This window comes from Acipenser ruthenus, chromosome 4, assembly GCF_902713425.1.
Source record: "Acipenser ruthenus chromosome 4, fAciRut3.2 maternal haplotype, whole genome shotgun sequence".
NCBI lineage: Eukaryota > Metazoa > Chordata > Actinopteri > Acipenseriformes > Acipenseridae > Acipenser > Acipenser ruthenus.
The window spans coordinates 37,462,593-37,482,611 of record NC_081192.1 but is presented as its reverse complement, the minus strand read 5'-3'; the positions used below and the strand labels follow the sequence as shown (position 1 = coordinate 37,482,611).

Below are 20,019 nucleotides of genomic sequence, written 5' to 3'. Positions count from 1 at the left end.
TAACCCATTTTAAAACCAGAAAGCTTTAGATGGGTTGGGAATAATTTGTGTTTTGTATCTGGAACAGCTGTTGGAACATTCCAATTTCTGAGGCAGTATACTGTAACTGGCCGGTCGCCCTGCTATAAATCAAAATGAAACAATAAATCTGACATAAAAATAGCTCCAATCAGTGTTAGATAACACCGGCATCATATTTTTACATTATTTTTTTAAAATTTTTATTTAGATTTCATATAACAAAATTACCCAAACAAACACTTGATTAAAAATGACATAATTTATGACCAGGACATATACTTTGAAAAAAACAATTACAGGAGACTTAACAGAAAAATACAAGAATTTAACCCAAAATGCCAGCCACAAATTCTGACTTTAAGACTAAGAAAAGAGCATGTTTCACTTTGGTTCAATCCTTGGAAACAAATGGTATTTTAAAGGTTTGGCAAAAAAAAAATACCTGAATTGTTAGAACTTTATGTACTTATTTGCATTAACCTTCAATTGATGTATACAGTATGTGGAAATAGAGAAATAAAAATGCAATTTGTAGGTGTAGTAATCTTCTGTTGACATGACCATTTTTCTTTGTCGTTTTTTTTTCTTCCTATTCCTGGCATCCTAATCTTACAAATATTCTTTTTGCTTTAGGTGGTGTCTCTGTTTTTTCAAGAAGAAGATGGCAGAAGAATGTTGCCGATTGAGAACATTTGCGTCTTGTAGTTATTTAATCTATAGCGCTTAAAATCAGCCAGTCTTTAGGAACGTTGGACCCTGGAAATATATTGGAGCAGTAAACTGTAATTCTGCTGAAGAGTGGCACTGTGTAGAAATGTCTCACTTACTGGGAAGATCTGGAAATTGTATACAGCAGTGTTAAGCAAGAGCCATTTCTAGATTTGTTTTGATCCTTTCACTTTTTTAGCATATGTACCAGCATGTTTGTACCCAGGTACATAACCAGACATGTCTACCAATTCCTCTCGGCCCGCTTTTCCTTTCCCTTTTCCAGACGCGTCAAACCTTTCTTTATGGGAGCCAGTGAACTTCGACGTGTCTGTCAGCCGTGATACTGTGGGAGACGCCACAGCTTTCTGTGCAAAGACAAAAAAAAAAAAGCTTAATTCAAAATTATTACTGCAAGATTTTGAATGTAGTCATTTTAATCAACTGTTTTTATGCAACACTGTCTGTAAATTCAATGGTCTCCACTTGTTGCCAATGAGTTCTCTTTGCTCAGTAAAGTGATGCTTAAACTGTAGTTGTCAATTAAAAAAAAAAAAAAAAAAGATTTTGGTAAAAAAGAAAAATCTGCATACTAATTATAAGTCACCTCTCCATTAGAACTTTATTAGCAGCAACTGCACTTACAATCTCACCGAGTGTGTAGATCTCACATTCAGTATGTCGATGACAAAGCATTCTAAAAACTGAAACCAGAACAGGTTCTGTATAAACAGATTAAATGTGTTAATACCATCTTTGTCTGTTTTTTATTTAGATTTAATTACAATATGTTTGAAAGTGTTCAGAGGCTACCTGCATTCAAGTTATGTGTATTTTCTCTTGCACTCTTTGTATGACATTCATCAATAAGTGTGCAAGAAATACACTCAACTTGATTAGAGGGAGCCACCAAACACAGAAACATACATTAATATGAAGGCATTGGCTGGTTACAATGACTTTGGGATCCAGAATGGAAATCTAGAAATAGTACACGATGTCTGGAGGGAGTAGTCCAGGGCCATTTTAGTTAGATTAAACAAACGTTGTACTAAAATGCATCACTATTCAGTGACAAATCAAAGAATCTACATCTTACTGAAACAAAAATACACTTCTGTCATGTCAGAGGAAAAAAGCTTGGATAAAAATAACTCCTAAATGATATCAGCTCTAACCCCAATATAAGTATGTCAGCTACATTTCTGTAATATCATTCTAAAATCTTACAGTTGTTGTAAACACATTTTTTACAGAAATGCATGACAAGTTCACAGTAGCGTTATTATGCATGACATAAATATGAATTTAAAAAATCTTTAATTACTACAAAATGTTCTAAAAATCTTGGTCAATTATTTTTCAAGGATATTTCTGTGACTATAACCATGCTATCCTCTATTATTTCTGTAAACATAGCTGCAGTCCGCCTTTTCAATCCAGTCTATTGGAAACTGAATTGTAAATGTTATTACTCTGTTTTTACAAAGACATTTCAACTGGGCTTTACCGCAAGCAAAAGGCTAAACTATGCGTATTTATTGTAGACAGAAAACATACTGCTTAAATTTGTGTCAAATGACCCTAACATCTGAGGAGACTACACTGGCGCTCTTACCGTCACACCAGATATGATGGGAGATTTTCCTTCAATCAGTTTATAAACCTCCTCAACAGCTTCTTCCCCAGGCTTGTCTTTAAAACGTTTTTTTGCGAGTTCACCAAGAGCTTCTTTAAACTGATCGAATGTGACTGCTCTGCAAGATTTTTTCCTGAAATATAAGTTCATCATTTTAGACAAGCTTTTTTTTATTTTTAACTATTATAATACAAATAAATTCAGCTTGCAGTTTATAGTACTTCATGCCTACTGGTCCACCATTCAAAAACAAATTGTTACCAATTAAATTGGTATTCATTCCCTGTTGCTAAATAATTGTTAGCCACCCTCGTTTTGTTGTTGGGACAATAAAAATGTAAGGCTAAAGAGTGTATATATAGGGCAGCTGGCTCTTTGAGCTAATATATATATATATATATATATATATATATATATATATATATATATATATATATATATATATATATATATATATAATAAAAAAATAGAGAGGGAAACAAGACACATTTGTACAACACATTAAAAGTTCAAAGTGCATAGCAATAAATAAAAAAAATACAAAACATTTGTTACCCTTGGAGACAAATCACCAAAACAAACATCTATAAAGGGTCCAGCTTCTGGCGACATGTAGTCTTGCTTGCTGTCATAGCAACATGCCAGCATAAACAGTTTGGTTTATCTTTGATACTGATATTTAAGTCAGTGTGTTAAGGTGATAAATCTACCTTTAATGTATACAGTTTTTACTTCAGTTATCCTGTTTGTTACCCAAGAATGCCAGTTGGAGTATATGTCATGCATCAATAGCTGTAATTAACAGTGGCTGGTGAGTAATGTCCCATCATAACGTGAAATTAAGTTTTTCATTGGTAACTTTTTTTTTTTTAAACCCAAAGAGTAACAACTTGAAAAAGCCAACATTCGATAATGTGTATACAAAATTAAAGAATGGACATACTTTACTTTAGAGAAGACAATGTCAACATCTGTTAAAGTCACATTCTTTCCATCGATGACACAACAGTCTTTGCACAATTTCGACCAGTTTTTTCCATGCAATTCTTTTCCTGATGCTCGGGTGTCTCCATGAACGGCAAACTTCCTGAAAGCTTCTTCAAGTGCGCTCAGTTCATTTGGTGCTGACGCTCCTTCACTGGTCCCATTGGATTCAGAGGACAGGCGACTGTGTCCTTTATCCTTCACCGGTTCGCTGTTAGGTCCCACCGCTGTCTTGTTTGTAAGTTTTGCAGTTTTAACTTTCTTGTCGGACATTGTGCTGCAACGATACAATTATGCAAAAATGAAAAATATTCTATCGTTTTAGTATTGTGGTGTTATTAGATATATTGAATCTATTTGAATACTGTATTTTGTCAGTGCATAGTTTGTGGTGGTATGCCACATTATACAGTAGGACAATCAGCTGGTAAAAACCTTGTATTTATGTAATTTCAAAACAGGCGGAAGAACTTTTTTGGTGTATTTACACCACCTATGGAGGTTCAAGAAAATTAACATTTATCAACATTTATCAAAATAAGCAAAAACATGTTTATTAATGAGAAATGTATTTTTTGTTTCAAGTTGTCACTCACCTTTCTAACATGGTAGAACACAAACAATACAATAAAAACACTGTTTATTACAACCCATTTTGATAGAAATTGCTGGTAAACCACGATTGCATACAGCTGTGTATGAAACATATAAACTATGATAGATGGGCCCAGTGCATTGTATTAAATCTCTGCCATGCATGCACAAGCCAGGTATGGGCAACTTTGTTGTGAAACACAGCAACTAAAGCAAAATTGTTTTAAAGCACAGGCAGCAATGTTCTGATTATGGGAAAGCTCATTTGCTGGAATACAAAGTAAGCAAGGCAAATAATGATCTAATCAGAAACAAAAAAGAAAATCTTACACAACACTGATAATAGGATATCGAATAGGTCATACATTAACAATGTGTTTTAAAGCTGCAATTGTCTCATAATCATGGGGTTCAGTTTTATGTTTCACTGTTGACTGTTCATTATATATATTCTTCCATATCAGAGTACAAAACCAGACTTTGTTTGTTTATATACCACAAAGGTTTTGTTTGCAGGTATATGAGCTCTTTCCCTCTTGTGAACTAAACAGGACACGCTATTGCTAGGAGGTTTAAAATGTTATCTGCAAGCTCTGATAAATCACTGTGAAGAAAGCACAATTAACAAAAGGCAGCATTTTACAGAACACATTTCCAAAGCTTATTTTTAGACCTGTACATATATGGGAACTTCTTTATATATATATATATATATATATATATATATATATTATATATTTATACTGTATATACAGTACTGTGCAAAAGTTTTAGGCAGGTGTGAAAAAATGCTGTAAAGTGAGAATGCTTTCAAAAATAGACATGTTAATAGATTATATTTATCAATTAACTAAATGCAAAGTGAGTGAACAGAAGAAAAATCTAAATCAAATCCATATTTGGTGTGACCACCCTTTGCCTTCAAAACAGCATAAATTCTTCTAGGTACACTTGCACAAAGTCAGGGATTTTGTAGGCATATAGTCAGGTGTATGATTAAACAATTATACCAAACAGGTGCTAATGATCATCAATTCAATATGTAGGTTGAAACAATCATTAACTGAAACAGAAACAGCTGTGTAGGAGGAATAAAACTGGGTGAGGAACAGCCAAACTCAGCTAACAAGGTGAGGTTGCTGAAGACAGTTTACTGTCAAAAGTCATACACCATGGCAAGACTGAGCACAGCAACAAGACACAAGGTAGTTATACTGCATCAGCAAGGTCTCTCCCAGGCAGAAATTTCAAGGCAGACAGGGGTTTCCAGATGTGCTGTCCAAGCTCTTTTGAAGAAGCACAAAGAAACGGGCAACGTTGAGGACTGTAGACGCAGTGGTCGGCCAAGGAAACTTACTGCAGCAGATGAAAGACACATCATGCTTAGTTCCCTTCGCAATCGGAAGATGTCCAGCAGTGCCATCAGCTCAGAATTGGCAGAAAACAGTGGGACCCTGGTACACCCATCTACTGTCCGGAGAAGTCTGGTCAGAAGTGGCCTTCATGGAAGACTTGCGGCCAAAAAGCCATACCTCCGACGTGGAAACAAGGCCAAGCGACTCAAGTATGCACGAAAGCACAGGAACTGGGGTGCAGAAAAATGGCAGCAGGTGCTCTGGACTGATGAGTCAAAATTTGAAATATTTGGCTGTAGCAGAAGGCAGTTTGTTCGCCGAAGGGCTGGAGAGCGGTACACGAATGAGTGTCTGCAGGCAACAGTGAAGCATGGTGGAGGTTCCTTGTTTGGGGCTGCATTTCTGCAAATGGAGTTGGGGATTTGGTCAGAATTAATGGTCTCCTCAATGCTGAGAAGTACAGTCAGGTACTTATCCATCATGCAATACCATCAGGGAGGCATCTGATTGGCCCCAAATTTATTCTGCAGCATGACAACGACCCCAAACATACAGCGAAAGTCATTAAGAACTATCTTCAGCGTAAAGAAGAACAAGGAGTCCTGGAAGTGATGGTATGGCCCCCACAGAGCCCTGATCTCAACATCATCGAGTCTGTCTGGGATTACATGAAGAGAGAGAAGCAACTGAGGCTGCCTAAATCCACAGAAGAACTGTGGTTAGTTCTCCAAGATGTTTGGGCCAACCTACCTGCCGAGTTCCTTCAAAAACTGTGTGGAAGTGTACCTAGAAGAATTGATGCTGTTTTGAAGGCAAAGGGTGGTCACACCAAATATTGATTTGATGTAGATTTTTCTTCTGTTCACTCACTTTGCATTTTGTTAATTGATAAATATAAAACTATTAACATGTCTATTTTTGAAAGCATTCTTACTTTACAGCATTTTTTCACACCTGCCTAAAACTTTTGCACAGTACTGTATATACACACAAACACATTTTTAAATCATAGGAGTCACTACACCTTCAAATATCATTCAACTGTTACACTAAAGACTATATATTGAGTATGGCAGCATTGTCTGAATATATACAAAAAAATGTAAAAACCAAATCATTCTGATGATGTCTCTTAGAAACGTATAGCATTGTAAAAGCATAGCAAAGGCAGAGTGAAAACATGGTACAAACCCAGGTAACCATGGTAATGGACAGTACATACGGTAATAAAATCAGGTACAGTTTTTAAAAGGTATTGTTTTTCCTAAATATTTTGAAAAGCAACAGGACACAATCAAACCACTGCATAACACCGATTAGAATCATTAACTTGTAAAACATGTAGTTTCCACATGAAACAGCATGGTTTCCTACTCTTACCTTCAGCGGTCTAAAACAGTAGCATGACAGTCTGTTTATAAATACACCTCTGTATCACGCAGATGTCATAAAAATGAAACAGAACTATTCTGAGTCATTGTAATGCTTAATGCATAAGCATTAAAAAATAAACAAAAAACATGCGCTCCGAGAGTCACAATAGAAGGGCTAGCGCTTTTTTTTTTTACTTTGCTTTTATGAGTTGACCACACGATTTGGTACACAGCCTGCAAAGTATACACTGCAGCTGGCTTAGCACAGATAGTCTGGGAAGCTTGTGATGGTTTTCCAATCCATCCAACTGCATATAACTTTAACTGTCATATAAGGAAAATCTGAATCTAAAATTGCCTATATAAACACATGTAAAATAATTCAAATGTCTGCAGGACTGTCTTTGTTACCTCAACAAATCAAAGATAAAGTTGACACAGGTGGTTTAAAAGTACATTATTACAGTGGATAGACATATCCAAATGTAAGTTTGAAGTGCAGACAGATGGACTGACGCTTCATATACCCCCCAGATTATTTTATTATAATTTTCATAATTGAATGTAAAAACGTATTGTAACATATGTATGCTAAAACAGACAGCCCAACAGAGTGTCTCCACATATTGTAACCCTTTCATTCCAATACTTTTAACTTGTGCTAAAGAATGTCCTTTTTAAGTTTCATCGTAATTGGATAAGCAGTAATCTAGATATTTATAAAGTGTGAAAAACAGACACAGTCGGACAAGACCCCTATACTATTGGTTCTCTAGATATGCAAAACTTTAAAATGACATGCATAAGGACATGCATACAGCCATACACATGCTTATGCATTAAGCATTACAGCTGGGCTAAAATAGAACATTTTTTTGTAATATTTGGGGCAAGGTGACTTGCTTGTAGCCATATTAAAATTACTATCAAACACAAACAAATCAAGTTTTGACCACACAGACATTAAAATGTTAATTTTCAGTATTTATTATTACAGCTTTTATCATTGTGACAGGGTCTTACGTCACGTGCGTGGATCACCGCTGTTCAAGCAACACAGAGAGACATTGGGGGGTGGATCTGAAACGCCGGCACAGGCGCGCAGGATTTATTAACACAAACAGAAAAGAAAGTAAAGGTGGTCATGTGACGTTACCAGCCATGGTAACGCACAGCAGACACATACAGCAAGCTGTACAAAAGGCAAAATAAAACACAGTACAAAAACTACAAATAAAAGGTGCCCCAGAGGGCGAGCGCTCCAGGAACCGGCTACACTACGTAACCCTCGCTATACATCACATGGGATCACAATCCCCTAACTAACCTACTCACGAGCCGGTATTCATACAACGACCTGTGCTGCTTCATACGGCCTTGGCTGGGCATTGCCCTCACAAGCACCGCTTGCAGTCTCAGGGTTGCATAGCGGTCGTTCCTGCAGAGCGGACCCTCTCCTCCCGAGTATATGCCGCTCCCCTCTGCCATGGCATTGCAGTCACTTCGAACCATCTCCCGCAGATGCTTTTGAACTGACGGACACTCGGTCAAGTCCTGCCCACCAGCTGATTGAGGTCCAGCACAGCCAATCACTTGCTGCGCTTCCCCTCAACCAAGCCTAGCAGGCAGCAAGTCTCAATCGAGCGCCCGTCTGTAAAACAATAATTCAATTAAACAAATCAACTCCAAAACGACACACAAACCCATTTCCCCATACAAATTATATCCACACTAAATACACACGTGCAGGGCAATCGCCCTGCCACAATCATCAAAAACATATACATACTATTTCTATGGGAACGCAGTCAATGAACACACACGTTTTATTATGATATATTGCATTAAGTAGTTTCAATCACTTAAAAAATGTTAACTGCCTCTTAAAAGCATCAGAATATACTCCTACATCTCCATTAATTTAACCAAACAAATAACCCCGATACAGTATCTCCCACATTTCTAATGATGATTTCTATCACTATTTAAAAAACTGAAGAAAATTAATTTGACCATAGGCTTCTAAAGATGTTTCAGCCATCAAAGAGAAACCCCAGTTTTTACCATGCTTTATTCTCGGTATCAGTACAGGTGACATCACTTTGGGGACACACACACACACACACACACACACACACACACACACACACACACACACACACACACACACACACACACACACACACACACTCTTAAAATGCCAATGAGAATTGTATATGATCTGGGGCAGCTTAGATGGGCAACGGAGAGCAAACAAACTATCAAACAAATTATTTATTTACTTATTTGTAATTTATTATTTACTTATTTTCCTGGGTGGGTTTCTCAGTCCTGTCTGAACGCTCTTTGACCTGAGCTGGGGTCATTTCTATAACCGATCAGAGCCTGGGTCATTTGAAAATCGATCCTATGTGAATGCTTACTAGGTCAGAGTTCAAGGTCACCATTTAACATGAAGTGTTTATTAAACCCTGCAAATGTGAACTCAGTATGGTTTTAGAAATAACAAAGCTTTTGTAATACTCCCACAAAGAAAGATAGAGAATAACAGAAAATAGTTGTACAGCGAGTGTGAAGAGAATATCTCAAAGTGTTAGGTCTTCATCATCCAAAAAGGTACATGACCAAAATATGGCAGCCATTTTAGGTCACTGGTCAAACTGAATGGTACTGTTAGACTTTGCCAGTCCTAATAAAGACTGGGAAATGAAAAGTTCAACAGCAAAACAATGAGTGGCGTGTAAGAATTCTGAGAGCTAAATGACACAAGTACAGTATACTTGCTGTCCAGATTAAATGAGCTGTAAAAGAATGTTCTAGGCATTTTTTCCAGGTTGCATGGCTTACTACACTGTTTACACGTATCCTTTGGCTGATTCCAGTTTCACTCAGGAAGGCTTAAACCTGGCTTCATGTACAGTAGACCCCCGTTAATCCATCCACCCCGTAAATTGAGCCTGAATTCGTGAAAAACACGAATTAGCTGAAATTGAGTTTACTCTGTGCTATTATTTGAAAACGCGAAAAATGTAATGCAAATAAAATATAAATGTCCCAACAATGGTCAAAATATATACTGTACATAATCAGTCTTTAATTGTCGTAACTGCTCTTCATAAATCAGACTGCCAGGTTAAATTAGTCTTAAATCTGCTTTGTCATGGAATTTCTGAAAATTAAAACAAGCTAGATAAATCAGCTATTAGGTTATGTCAGTCTGGAACATGAATGGCTTTACTTTTGAAATTACTCAGCATGGAAACCCAGGTGAGTTTCTGCATGTATTTCATAATAGCAGGCGAAGAGGATCTGCCTTTGTTAATAATTGCCACTGTACATAAGTTGTCACAATTACATGCTTTCACTTTTTTGACTATAGACTACCCCAAATTACAGCAGCAATCACCATAGGGTACAGTTCAAATAAATCTAGATTGTTCATTTACAGGTAGATGCAGGATCTCTGAGGGCCAATTTCCGTAGAACCATTTAGTTCCTAAAATGCCACCGAAACCTTGAGAGGGGGCAGCATTGGTTTACAGATTGAGAGAGTCGTGGGATGAGATGATGTCATCATAGAAAAATTAGAGCTTTAAACAAGGCAAGACCATAGAGCAATATCAGCTTGGCATCAAGCATCGAGATTGACGTGGTGATGTAATTCGGATACAGAAGAGGCCAGTTTCAAAAGGTAAGAAATAAATGATCGGCCTTGAGGAATAATCCTTATAGCGAAATTGAGATGGTCAAGTAAAGAAGTGTGCGTTTAGTACACGACTTTCGAGAGCTGAAAGATTTTTTTATAAGTCTTTAATATGGAGTAGTTTACCTTGGGGAAGACTAGCTTCCAATTTTTCCTGAATCCAATTAAAGCCAGAGAAATCTGAGACTAGCAGTGGGTCCTAGAGTTTTCTCCTCTGATAAGGAAACTCCAGGCTAAAAAAAAAATAGGGATTTTAAAACTGTTATTATTATTATTATTATTATTATTATTATTATTATTATTATTATTTATTTCTTAGCAGACGCCCTTATCCAGGGCGACTTACAATCGTAGGCAAAAACATTTCAAGCGTTACAATACAAGTAATACAATAAGAGCAAGAAATACAATAACTTTTGTTCAAGCAAAGTACAAGTTTGACAAACCACAATTCAATAATACAGCAGGTAATAGTGATAGTTACATCAGGATATGATTAAATAGTGATAGTTACATCAGGATGTGATTAAATACAAAGTACTACAGGTTAAAAACTTGGCAGATTACAGTATTCTGAAGTACAGGATTAAATGCAGTAAAATAGGGGCTGATAAGAGCAAAATAAAGCACATTTACATGAAGGGTGATAGTGTCCCAGGATACAAACAGAGGAGTTCTACAGGTGCTCTTTGAAGAGGTGAGTCTTAAGGAGGCGCCGGAATGTGGTCAGGGACTGGGCAGTCCTGACATCTGTAGGAAGGTCATTCCACCACTGCGGAGCAAGGGTGGAGAAGGAGCGGGCTTTGGAGGCAGGGGAGCGTAGCGGTGGTAGAGCTAGTCTTCTAGTGCAGGCGGAGCGGAGAGGTCGAGTGGGGGTGTAGGGAGAGATGAGGGTCTGGAGGTAGCTGGGTGCAGACTGGTCAAGGCATCTGTAGGCTAGTACAAGAGTCTTGAACTGGATGCGAGCGGTGATCGGGAGCCAGTGGAGCGAGCGGAGTAGTGGAGTAGCGTGGGCGAAGCGAGGCAGAGAGAACACCAGGCGGGCAGCAGAGTTCTGGATGAGCTGGAGCGGACGGGTGGCGGACGCAGGGAGGCCAGCCAGGAGGGAGTTGCATGGAACAAGCAGGGGGCTGGTCACTAGTCCACCAATACAAAGTCATCTAGAAGTTAAATTCCAAATGGAAGTCTGTGTTCATTTAAAAGAATCCAGTATAGGACCTCAGACAGGGAATTAAATATGTGGGGACTACTCCTGCATCCGTTAGTGACTTAAAAACTGCAAAACAAAATAGTTTTTTCCATTGAACCCGAAAAGGTGCCACTGAGAAGGGTGAATGGACATGACTTTAAAAGCATCAGCAACATCAGCTGCTACTTTTATGAAACAAATAGCATCGTCAATTCTAGCATAGTGTAAAGAAAATTGATCAGGAGGAATTAAATCATTGATACTGCCTTTTCTTGTCTGAATAGTTGCGGATGGCAACCCCTAGTGGACTAATGCGGTACAGTGGAAAGGGGGGTTTTGGAGAATAGGCCGATCTTGAAACTTTTAGTTGTTTCTTTGTGGAGTAGTAGATCGACAGCTTTGGGATCATTTAAAGCGCATTTTAGACTGCGAGAAATGTAAGACACAGAGAGGAATTTACAATGCCTGTGGGAAATCTGTTGTTAAGACCTGCGATAGAAATACACAAGCGCACCCAAGACAAACACTTTTGCTGGGATCGTCTCCACAAATACTACAGATGTGGAGGAAACCACAAGTGGGAAAAGTACAAACATTTTCATTAAAATTGTTTCAGGAAAATATGCGCAGCTGAGCTGGAGCAGAGGACTGAATGCAGCAGAAGAGGAACGGAGAGGCTGTGGAAATTATTTAAGACTATTCTCCTGGAGAAAAGGTGATAATCTAACCCAGCAACAGTTGTTTGGAGGGATTGTATGACTTGAAAGATGTCTGCGTTGGAAATGGCATTGGTAGATCACGAGATCACAAGAATCCGAATTGAACTGAGGAGTTTGGGCTGAGGGAACATCAATATTAGGAGTAGACTCAGGCAAGGAGGCAGGCTTGAAAGTGGGAGGATAAGATTGGATGAGCAAGACGATAAGGTCCTCTTGACAAGCACCAGCACTGTAAGAAATGTTCCTGTTAAATAAAGCTTTCAGGAGGCGAGGAATTGTCCAAGCTTGATTATTTTTGAAGGACAATCTCTGCCGAGATGCGAGCCAAGTAGAAGTCCTCTTGCTAGATCCCAGAGCTGAAGACAGAGGACTGCCAACGACGAGGATGTGAGAACTAACATTTGGATGCATCGAATCCATAATGCCAGGTAAGAAACACCAAACAAAGAAACAACAACAAGGAGGTGCAGACGACAGGGCTATTTAAAGGCACAGCTTGATTACATATATGATTAGTGGGTGGAATCTACTTTCAGAAACACAACATAGTTTCCAAGAAATATTATTAATCAAAAGGAAACAAACATCTGTGTTAATTCTAAAACGTATTTACCTTGTCATTATGTAAGCTTGCATGTTGGTTCAAGTGTACTGTAGCATTGTTATTTCTGGTGTCCTGCAGTTCTATATACAGCATTTCCTGTTTCCTTTCTTAGCTGGTGTGGGAGAGACCTGCTCCGAGTCTGTAGGCGTACATCCCTTGGGAGGCTCCAGGGTAATTGCAATGTTGTATATAACTTAAAAAAAAATGTAATAGGTACAACACAACTCCACCAGCCACAATGTGTCATACTTTGCTATATAGCACAGATTTTTTTTAATAACTATATAGAACTTTCTTTGAAAAACCGAACAGAAATGTTTTCAGGATTAGCATTCCAGGGTGTCCCCATTTGTGTTTAAAATGTGCTCATGTTTAATATATCAGTAGATTAAAAATGATGTTTTGCACTTGCTAGCCCATTAACAGTCACTTCTTTCTTCTTAATACTGAAAGAATAATGCATATGCAAATGTTCTATGTACTAGTACTTCAGTACGCTTATACTTAATTTGTCTTGACCCACACTCTAAACTGAGTGATTACTTGAACAAGCAAATATATTGTTCATTTCTTCCCCTATGAATGATGCATTTAAACATCTACACTTTGGGTGACATCTCTTAGGAACACCAGTTGCAAGCCAAGTTCCCAAATATGACAACAGTTCCCTGTACACTGCCTCCTCACAGTGAACGGACATATACTACAGTATGTAATGGTCAACTAAACACTAACTTATTTATCCATTAGACCTGCTCTAATTTGGTTCTACAATTGTGTCATGCTGCTCGAAGTCTACAGTCTCTTGGCTTTTTCTCAAAGTCAAGTAACACTTCAGTTTTTTTATATATATATATATTTTTATTGCATTATTATGGCCATGGTAGAGTACTAATTGTTCTTATTCTGAGATGTGGTTATTTTTAATTAAACCATGGTGTCTACAGGGTTAGAAACTCCCTCTCGCACGCTTGCCTGAGGCGAATTAAATCTGATGAGGACTAGTTGATGTCTGTGTCTCATTATTCCTCTGGGCAAGTACTTAAAACAAATGTACACATATACTCTCACGTTCACAGTGTTGCATTAAAAAATGCAGGTAAGTCAATTTTCTAACGGGGTGTAGCAGTGATGAATAAGCATTCATAATGTTTACAAAACAGTCAGTGGGAACTGAAACCTCCCTTCATCTCCCCTGCAATGTCAACCCCACTTAATGATGTTTTACATTTGTGTTCTCCCTCTGCGCGGGATGCAAAGTTTATTGGGCGTTTGAATTTACTGAAACACGTTGCATCTTTGGAAGTGTAAAGTCATTTTACAAAAAAGTGGAGATTTATACCGGGTTGCTACCCCCCACCACAAAAGAAAAAAAAAGACTGAAGATGTGATTAGCAAAGGGGGCCCGGTTGTACTAACAATAGATTCATATTTAATTAATATAATATTAATAGTTGAGTTCGTACCTAAAAACAACAGCAACACGTTTAAAGTTTGGGACTCACTAACTGTAGCGTGGTGTTGTTTACATTATCGTCAGCATACTTTAAGTGATTGGAAGCTGAAATTACTTTTTTAAAAACACACTTTTCTTATACCAATACTTATACCAATACTGTACTCATGAGCGATAACCAGTTCATTTAAAAACCAGGCTTTAATCACTGGTAATAGGTTCAAAGGCGGCTATTCTGGGGCCCAAGCACCAATGGGGGAAAATAAGGTCCTGCATAGTATAAATAAATCACCTGTTCTGTCAAATTATAGTGTGGATGCATCACAATCAGAACAGTTATTGCAGCATTTAAAAAGTAAAATATTCGCTGGCTCTGACAAACCGGAAGGCTGTCTTTCACATTAAAATCCATTTATACAAAGTCTCAGAGCTTTCTTGAAAAGATCTGCGTTTACCTCGTTTTTCTTTTGTATTTGTTTGGCTCTCATTAGTATGCAACCTAGTAAATTCAGCATCCATCAGTTCTGGCAGATTCTACTGTACTTGCTGAAGCGGTTTTCTCCCACTGCTAATTTACCTAGCTAACAATTCCATCCCGAGGGCTACAGTGAAACGTACCATCTTTAAATTGGGACTTTAGTGAAGACTGTGTGTGTGTGTGTGAGTACATTAATTATTGTAGGTAGTAATTCATAGTTATTTAGTCACTCGGGCTATAACCCACAACTCCACAAACCAGCCAGCATTTTTGTAAATAGCAACACATGTAATGAACAATAAAATAAACATTTTGTGTCAACTTCAGAAATCACAGAAAATGCTCCAGAAAAACAAGAACCTAAGAGGACCCTGGACCCCCACTTAGATACCTCCACAGTTTTAATGCGATTAAAAAAATGAGTAGCATCTCTAACAGAGGAAGGCAATTCCTGTGCAAGCGGCTTAATAAAATAATCAACAAACAGAGACTGGTTCAATAAGAGATTCATTTCCAGCAACTATTGGTCGGCCTGGAGGATTAGACCAATCTTTATGTATTTTAGGTAGTGTGTAAATCACAGCTTGTTTTGGATAAGGCTGTAGTAGGAAATCAAATTCATTTTTATTTAACCAATTGTTTTTCTTGCCCTCCTCTAACACTTCCAGAATCTCTTTTGAAAATCAATCAGTAGAGTCAGAAGGTAAAGGCAAATAGAATGAAGTGTCACTTCACTGTTTCACAGCGATAAAGTTCAGCATCTTGTACAACTACTGCCCCTCCCTTATCAGCAGGTTTAAGAACAACAGAATCATCATTCATTAAATCATTAAAGTGCTCGTTGTTCAGATATAGACAAATTAGAATACATTTTTGGACAACAACACAGTAAAGTATTAGTATCTCTTTCTACTAAACGACAAAAGGTATGAACTGAAGAGCTCAAAATACAAGGTGGCATAAAGCTACTCTTAGGGTTAAAAACCTTTTTGTTCTTGTGAAGTTACATATGTATAAGATTGCTGAGCAAAATAAGATTTAAGTCTAATAGATTGAAAGAGCTTAAAGAGATCTAATCTAGTAGTAAAAGAATTAACAGGTTCAAAAGGGACAAAAGACAGACCTTTGCTCAAAACAGATTTTTGATCAGGTGAGAGATTTATACCTGATAAATTAACAACCAGTGTCACATCTTCCTTGTTCCTCGCCTTCCTCTTTGATCTCCTTGTCTGTCTTTTCCGTGTTGTAGATTGCGGGCATCTCCGTTGATCTTGTCCTAAAAAAATCCCCATGACTGGAATCAATTCCCGAGCCATAGGACGTGGAATATCCGCTTTTGGATGTATTCAATCATTCAGGGTATTTAGAAAGTTTGGATTATCTCCGAGTAGTTGAACCTCTAAGCCAGGAATATTCATTGTCCTCTTTATAGTCCAATGTGTCTCGCCGGTATTTTCTTAATCTAATTTGTTGAATTTCAGATTGATAGTTCTCAATTCGACTTTTACATCGTTCAAGTTTCAAAGCGTCATAATTTTCAGTGACTTCTTGTTGTAATAGCGCGATTTCCTTTCTTGTAGATATTAACTCCTTATTGACATGTTCAATAACAAGGAGAATCAAATCCAAGGAACATTTGTTAAGAATTTAGCACCATTTCTTACAGAAATCTTCACCCGACCTTCCCAAAGTAGGTTCTTTATTCATTCTTAGACCCCTGGGTATTCTTTTATTCTTCCAGTATTGTGATAAATGTGCAGTCTTCTTTCTTTTTAAGGGATTCCATGAGCGTATGTAACATATCCAAAGAATCTCTTACTGTTTCAGTATGAACATCTGGAAATAGTATCTGAAGAGAGTCAACATCTGAGTAGGATCGAGTCACAGCTCTCGCCTCTGCCAAACCATCGATTTCTTCATCGTTTCAAACAGAATTCAATATCAAAAAGTTCATAACAAACATGCTCAACTCAATTTCAATAAAGTGCTGAAACTTAAATAAGTCCAGAATCAAATGAAAATTGAACAAGTCAGCTCTCCTTAAAAAAGAAAAGGGTTACCAGATTTGCAGAGTGAAAAACTGAGATGTTTTTTGTTTTTTCTTCAATTCACTGACACCGTACCAACTCTGAAGCCGTTAAAATAACACAATAATATTTTTAAAATTAAACATCGGGAGAATTGTCATCTCAAAACATGTTAAATATGTATAAAATCCAGATTGAAAAACCAGATCAGCTATTAGTATTACCATTTAAACGTGATAAACACATAATCAGAATGATTAAACAAATAATCCATAACATTGTTTATTTTATTTTTTAATGGCGCTAATACAACCTAATAAACAACACTGCTATTATCTTGCTGAGCACATTGATGCAGTTTTGTACTTTCATATTTATTTTTGTCCTTTTTTTGGCCTATCCATAGGCTTTCAAAAAGTAGAAGAGTTAAAAACAGAAGGGAAATTATGAGCCACAGAAACAGTTCAAAGTGCAGTATATGATATACCTTATATCCATGATATTTTATACCCTGGCCCTTTCTGGAAATCAATTAAAAATATGCAAAATACATCACATTATTTAGATTTGGCACAGTTTAAATCAACAGGATAAAACCCTACATTTAAGCCAAGGAAAGATGTGTGGGTGTCTTATACAGGCCGTCAATTAAGATACAGTCTGCTTTACTTCAAAACTTTTCCAGGAGCAAGGTTCAGTTATGACACAACTGTATATAAACTGAACACTAGACTGGTATGGGAAATTATCAGGGCGATTGGACGGTAGGTGGCAACTGGAAGTCGGCCATTTTAGAGAAAACGTGTAGCTGCAAGTTTGCTAAACAACTCCCATTGTGGTCAGCAGCAGGGCAGGCAGCGATTGGATAGACTGTGGCACCGGGCTGATCACAGACAGGAGTTTGGCAGTACAAAGGGGACGCAGCTACGTGACTATGCCCCCTTACGCTGAAATATACTAACAAGCCAAAGCGCTGTTTTGTTTGTTTGCTTTTTGTCTTGTATTGCAGAGGAGGATTAGGAGAAGGGAGCTTCCGCCAAGGAGCCAGCACAACCCCTGATTTGTAATTACTGTTTAGCAAGCTAAAGACTAATAATATTCTTCAGATTGATTAAATTTTGATAATGTCAACTGGACTGGCCCAATGTTCTGAGAATTTCTTGGTTCAATAATGTCCGACCCTACAACATTTTGACTTCAGTGACTGTTAAACGCGTGTGACGCATATCTGATTATTTCATTTTGGCCCGTTCCAACCCTTGTCCGTTTTTCAAGGAACACAAAAATACATAGCTGAAAGGACTAAAATAAGTAGGCTTCCATTTAGATGTACTGTAGTTGGTTTAGTACTATATTTAACAGTACTTTAATTCAGAATGATATGACTCTGAAAATATCACTTGCCAAAAGAGACGACACGTGGACTGTAATAGAGTACATACTTTTAAATCCGGTACGTACTGTAGCAGTATGTAAAACTCCCCAATAACGACCCAACAGCAAAGTAAAATCAAAATGCATATTTTATGTTAATTTATGACACAGTTTTCAGATGTACATGATAAAGCAAACTGTGTGTATATATTAATTCTATACCTTTTCTTACCATTGCTTATTTTCCCCATAATCTTTAACAATTTCATAGATCTAAAATAATCTGAACAGTTTCCCAGCACTGCAAAACAGTGCCAGAATATATTACTGGTTACTTAAGAATCTAAATTAATTTCATTGTACTGAAGTACTGTACTTGTAAAGTCTATCTTGTAAAGTGCTTTGTGATGGTGGTCCACTATGAAAGGTGCTATATAAAATAATGATTGATTGATTAATTGAGTACATGTTTGTGCCTGAATGAATTACCATATACAGTAGGCTGTTATACTTAAACATACATTTTGTTATGGGTAACATCAAGACCAATATGTTCTTCTGCTGTATTACAGATACCACACGATTGCCTGTGTTTAAGTTTATAGAAAAAAGCGTCCATATATAACACATACTTTGGAGTGAATGAGCGCCTCTCTGTATGACGGATTATGAACACATATACAAGTCCATAAATAACAATCTGCAAGTCAGCAAATCTGTCAGACTGACAGAGCTTTGATAGTAGTAGGCCCTTGGATGGCAGGTGATCTTTATCAAATTCCTTTAATTCCCCTTTGCTGGTGAAGCTTCCTTTCAAGAAACACAATCTGCGTAATGGCGAGTGAACACTAAAATGGAATTTCTGCAGGAAAACAATAAATACACATTCTAGAAAATTACTATTATTAGCACTGCTGCATTTTTCTTGCACGCGGATGATGATTTGCACGTGACCTTTGTTATTGTCTTTCAACACATTCTCTGCTGCCACTCCGTACACAAATACTAATGTTTGGGTTCCAACTCTTTACTTACTGCTTTCACTTGATTAAAATAGACTGGTTGCAGAACGTGCATCTCAAACTGAGACTTGCAGTACCGAAACTAAAAAATCTTCATTCAAATGCATTAACTCTCAGTGTCGTGTTTTATAATTACAAGGAATTGTAAACAACGTCTGCAGGACAAATATACAGCTATAAATAGTTTTGGAACATAACATAAAGTTTAAATACTAGTATAGGTACTGCTATCAGAAGAAAAAAAATCATCAACCGGCAGAAAGGTCGAACAAGATGTAGAGTCACAATACTGCAAAACTAGTTAGGCACGACAAAGTGCAATACACACTTAATAATAGTAGCATTTAAAAATGCATTCACCTGATTATCAGCGACTGCCTTCTGCATCAGAATCCTATGAAGCAGTGGTGCAAAATAAACATGAAGTAGAAAGATACTGCTTTCACAAACTGTATGCAACTTGAACCCAGTCCCCTGCTTACTCGATTGGCTAGTTGCAAATGCTTGAGAACTTTCCAATGTTCTTTGTTCGCTGATTGGCTGTATCGTTGTCACTCGAGTGAGTTACAACAGCTGCTTCAATAGATTATGTAACATATTTGAACATATATATATTTTGTTTTTTAACCTTAAAAGGTTCGATGTTGAGTTACTTCTATTTGAATTGTCACGCTAAGTTATAGCATGAAAAATGCACGCTGTCACACACATGTATGTAATAATTAATAATATTGATGAGCGTAATGAATTTCCCCCTATCCACCTTGCTCTAC

At 37.3% G+C, this 20,019-nt stretch overlaps 1 protein-coding gene across 2 annotated transcripts; it reads right to left on the bottom strand.

The window, feature by feature from the left end:
* Window positions 1-261: 261 nt before the first annotated feature.
* On the bottom strand, window positions 262-19,754 carry LOC117400264 (tubulin polymerization-promoting protein-like). 2 transcript variants are annotated; one of them, XM_033999926.2, is made up of 5 exons: window positions 12,899-13,161; window positions 10,504-10,610; window positions 3,312-3,629; window positions 2,348-2,501; window positions 262-1,097 (listed from the first exon to the last, which is right to left on the bottom strand). In XM_033999926.2, exons 3-5 carry the CDS (start codon window positions 3,623-3,625, stop codon window positions 897-899), a joined length of 669 nt encoding a protein of 222 aa, XP_033855817.1. In that variant the 5' UTR covers window positions 3,626-3,629; window positions 10,504-10,610; window positions 12,899-13,161; the 3' UTR covers window positions 262-896. The 2 variants fall into 2 exon arrangements, with proteins under 2 accessions (XP_033855817.1, XP_033855816.1); XM_033999925.3 differs by lacking the exons at window positions 10,504-10,610; window positions 12,899-13,161 and adding an exon at window positions 19,607-19,754.
* Window positions 19,755-20,019: the final 265 nt, after the last annotated feature.

What these genes read in the sequence shown, in the direction of transcription:
- LOC117400264 (XM_033999925.3), bottom strand. Translation starts at nt 3,625, where the DNA reads ATGTCCGACAAGAAAGTTAAAACTGCAAAACTTACAAACAAGACAGCG. An exon ending in ATTGTCTTCTCTAAAGTAAA is followed by an intron (nt 2,502 to 3,311) that starts GTATGTCCATTC and finishes CTTATATTTCAG; the next exon opens with GAAAAAATCTTGCAGAGCAG. An exon ending in CCATCATATCTGGTGTGACG is followed by an intron (nt 1,098 to 2,347) that starts GTAAGAGCGCCA and finishes GTCTTTGCACAG; the next exon opens with AAAGCTGTGGCGTCTCCCAC.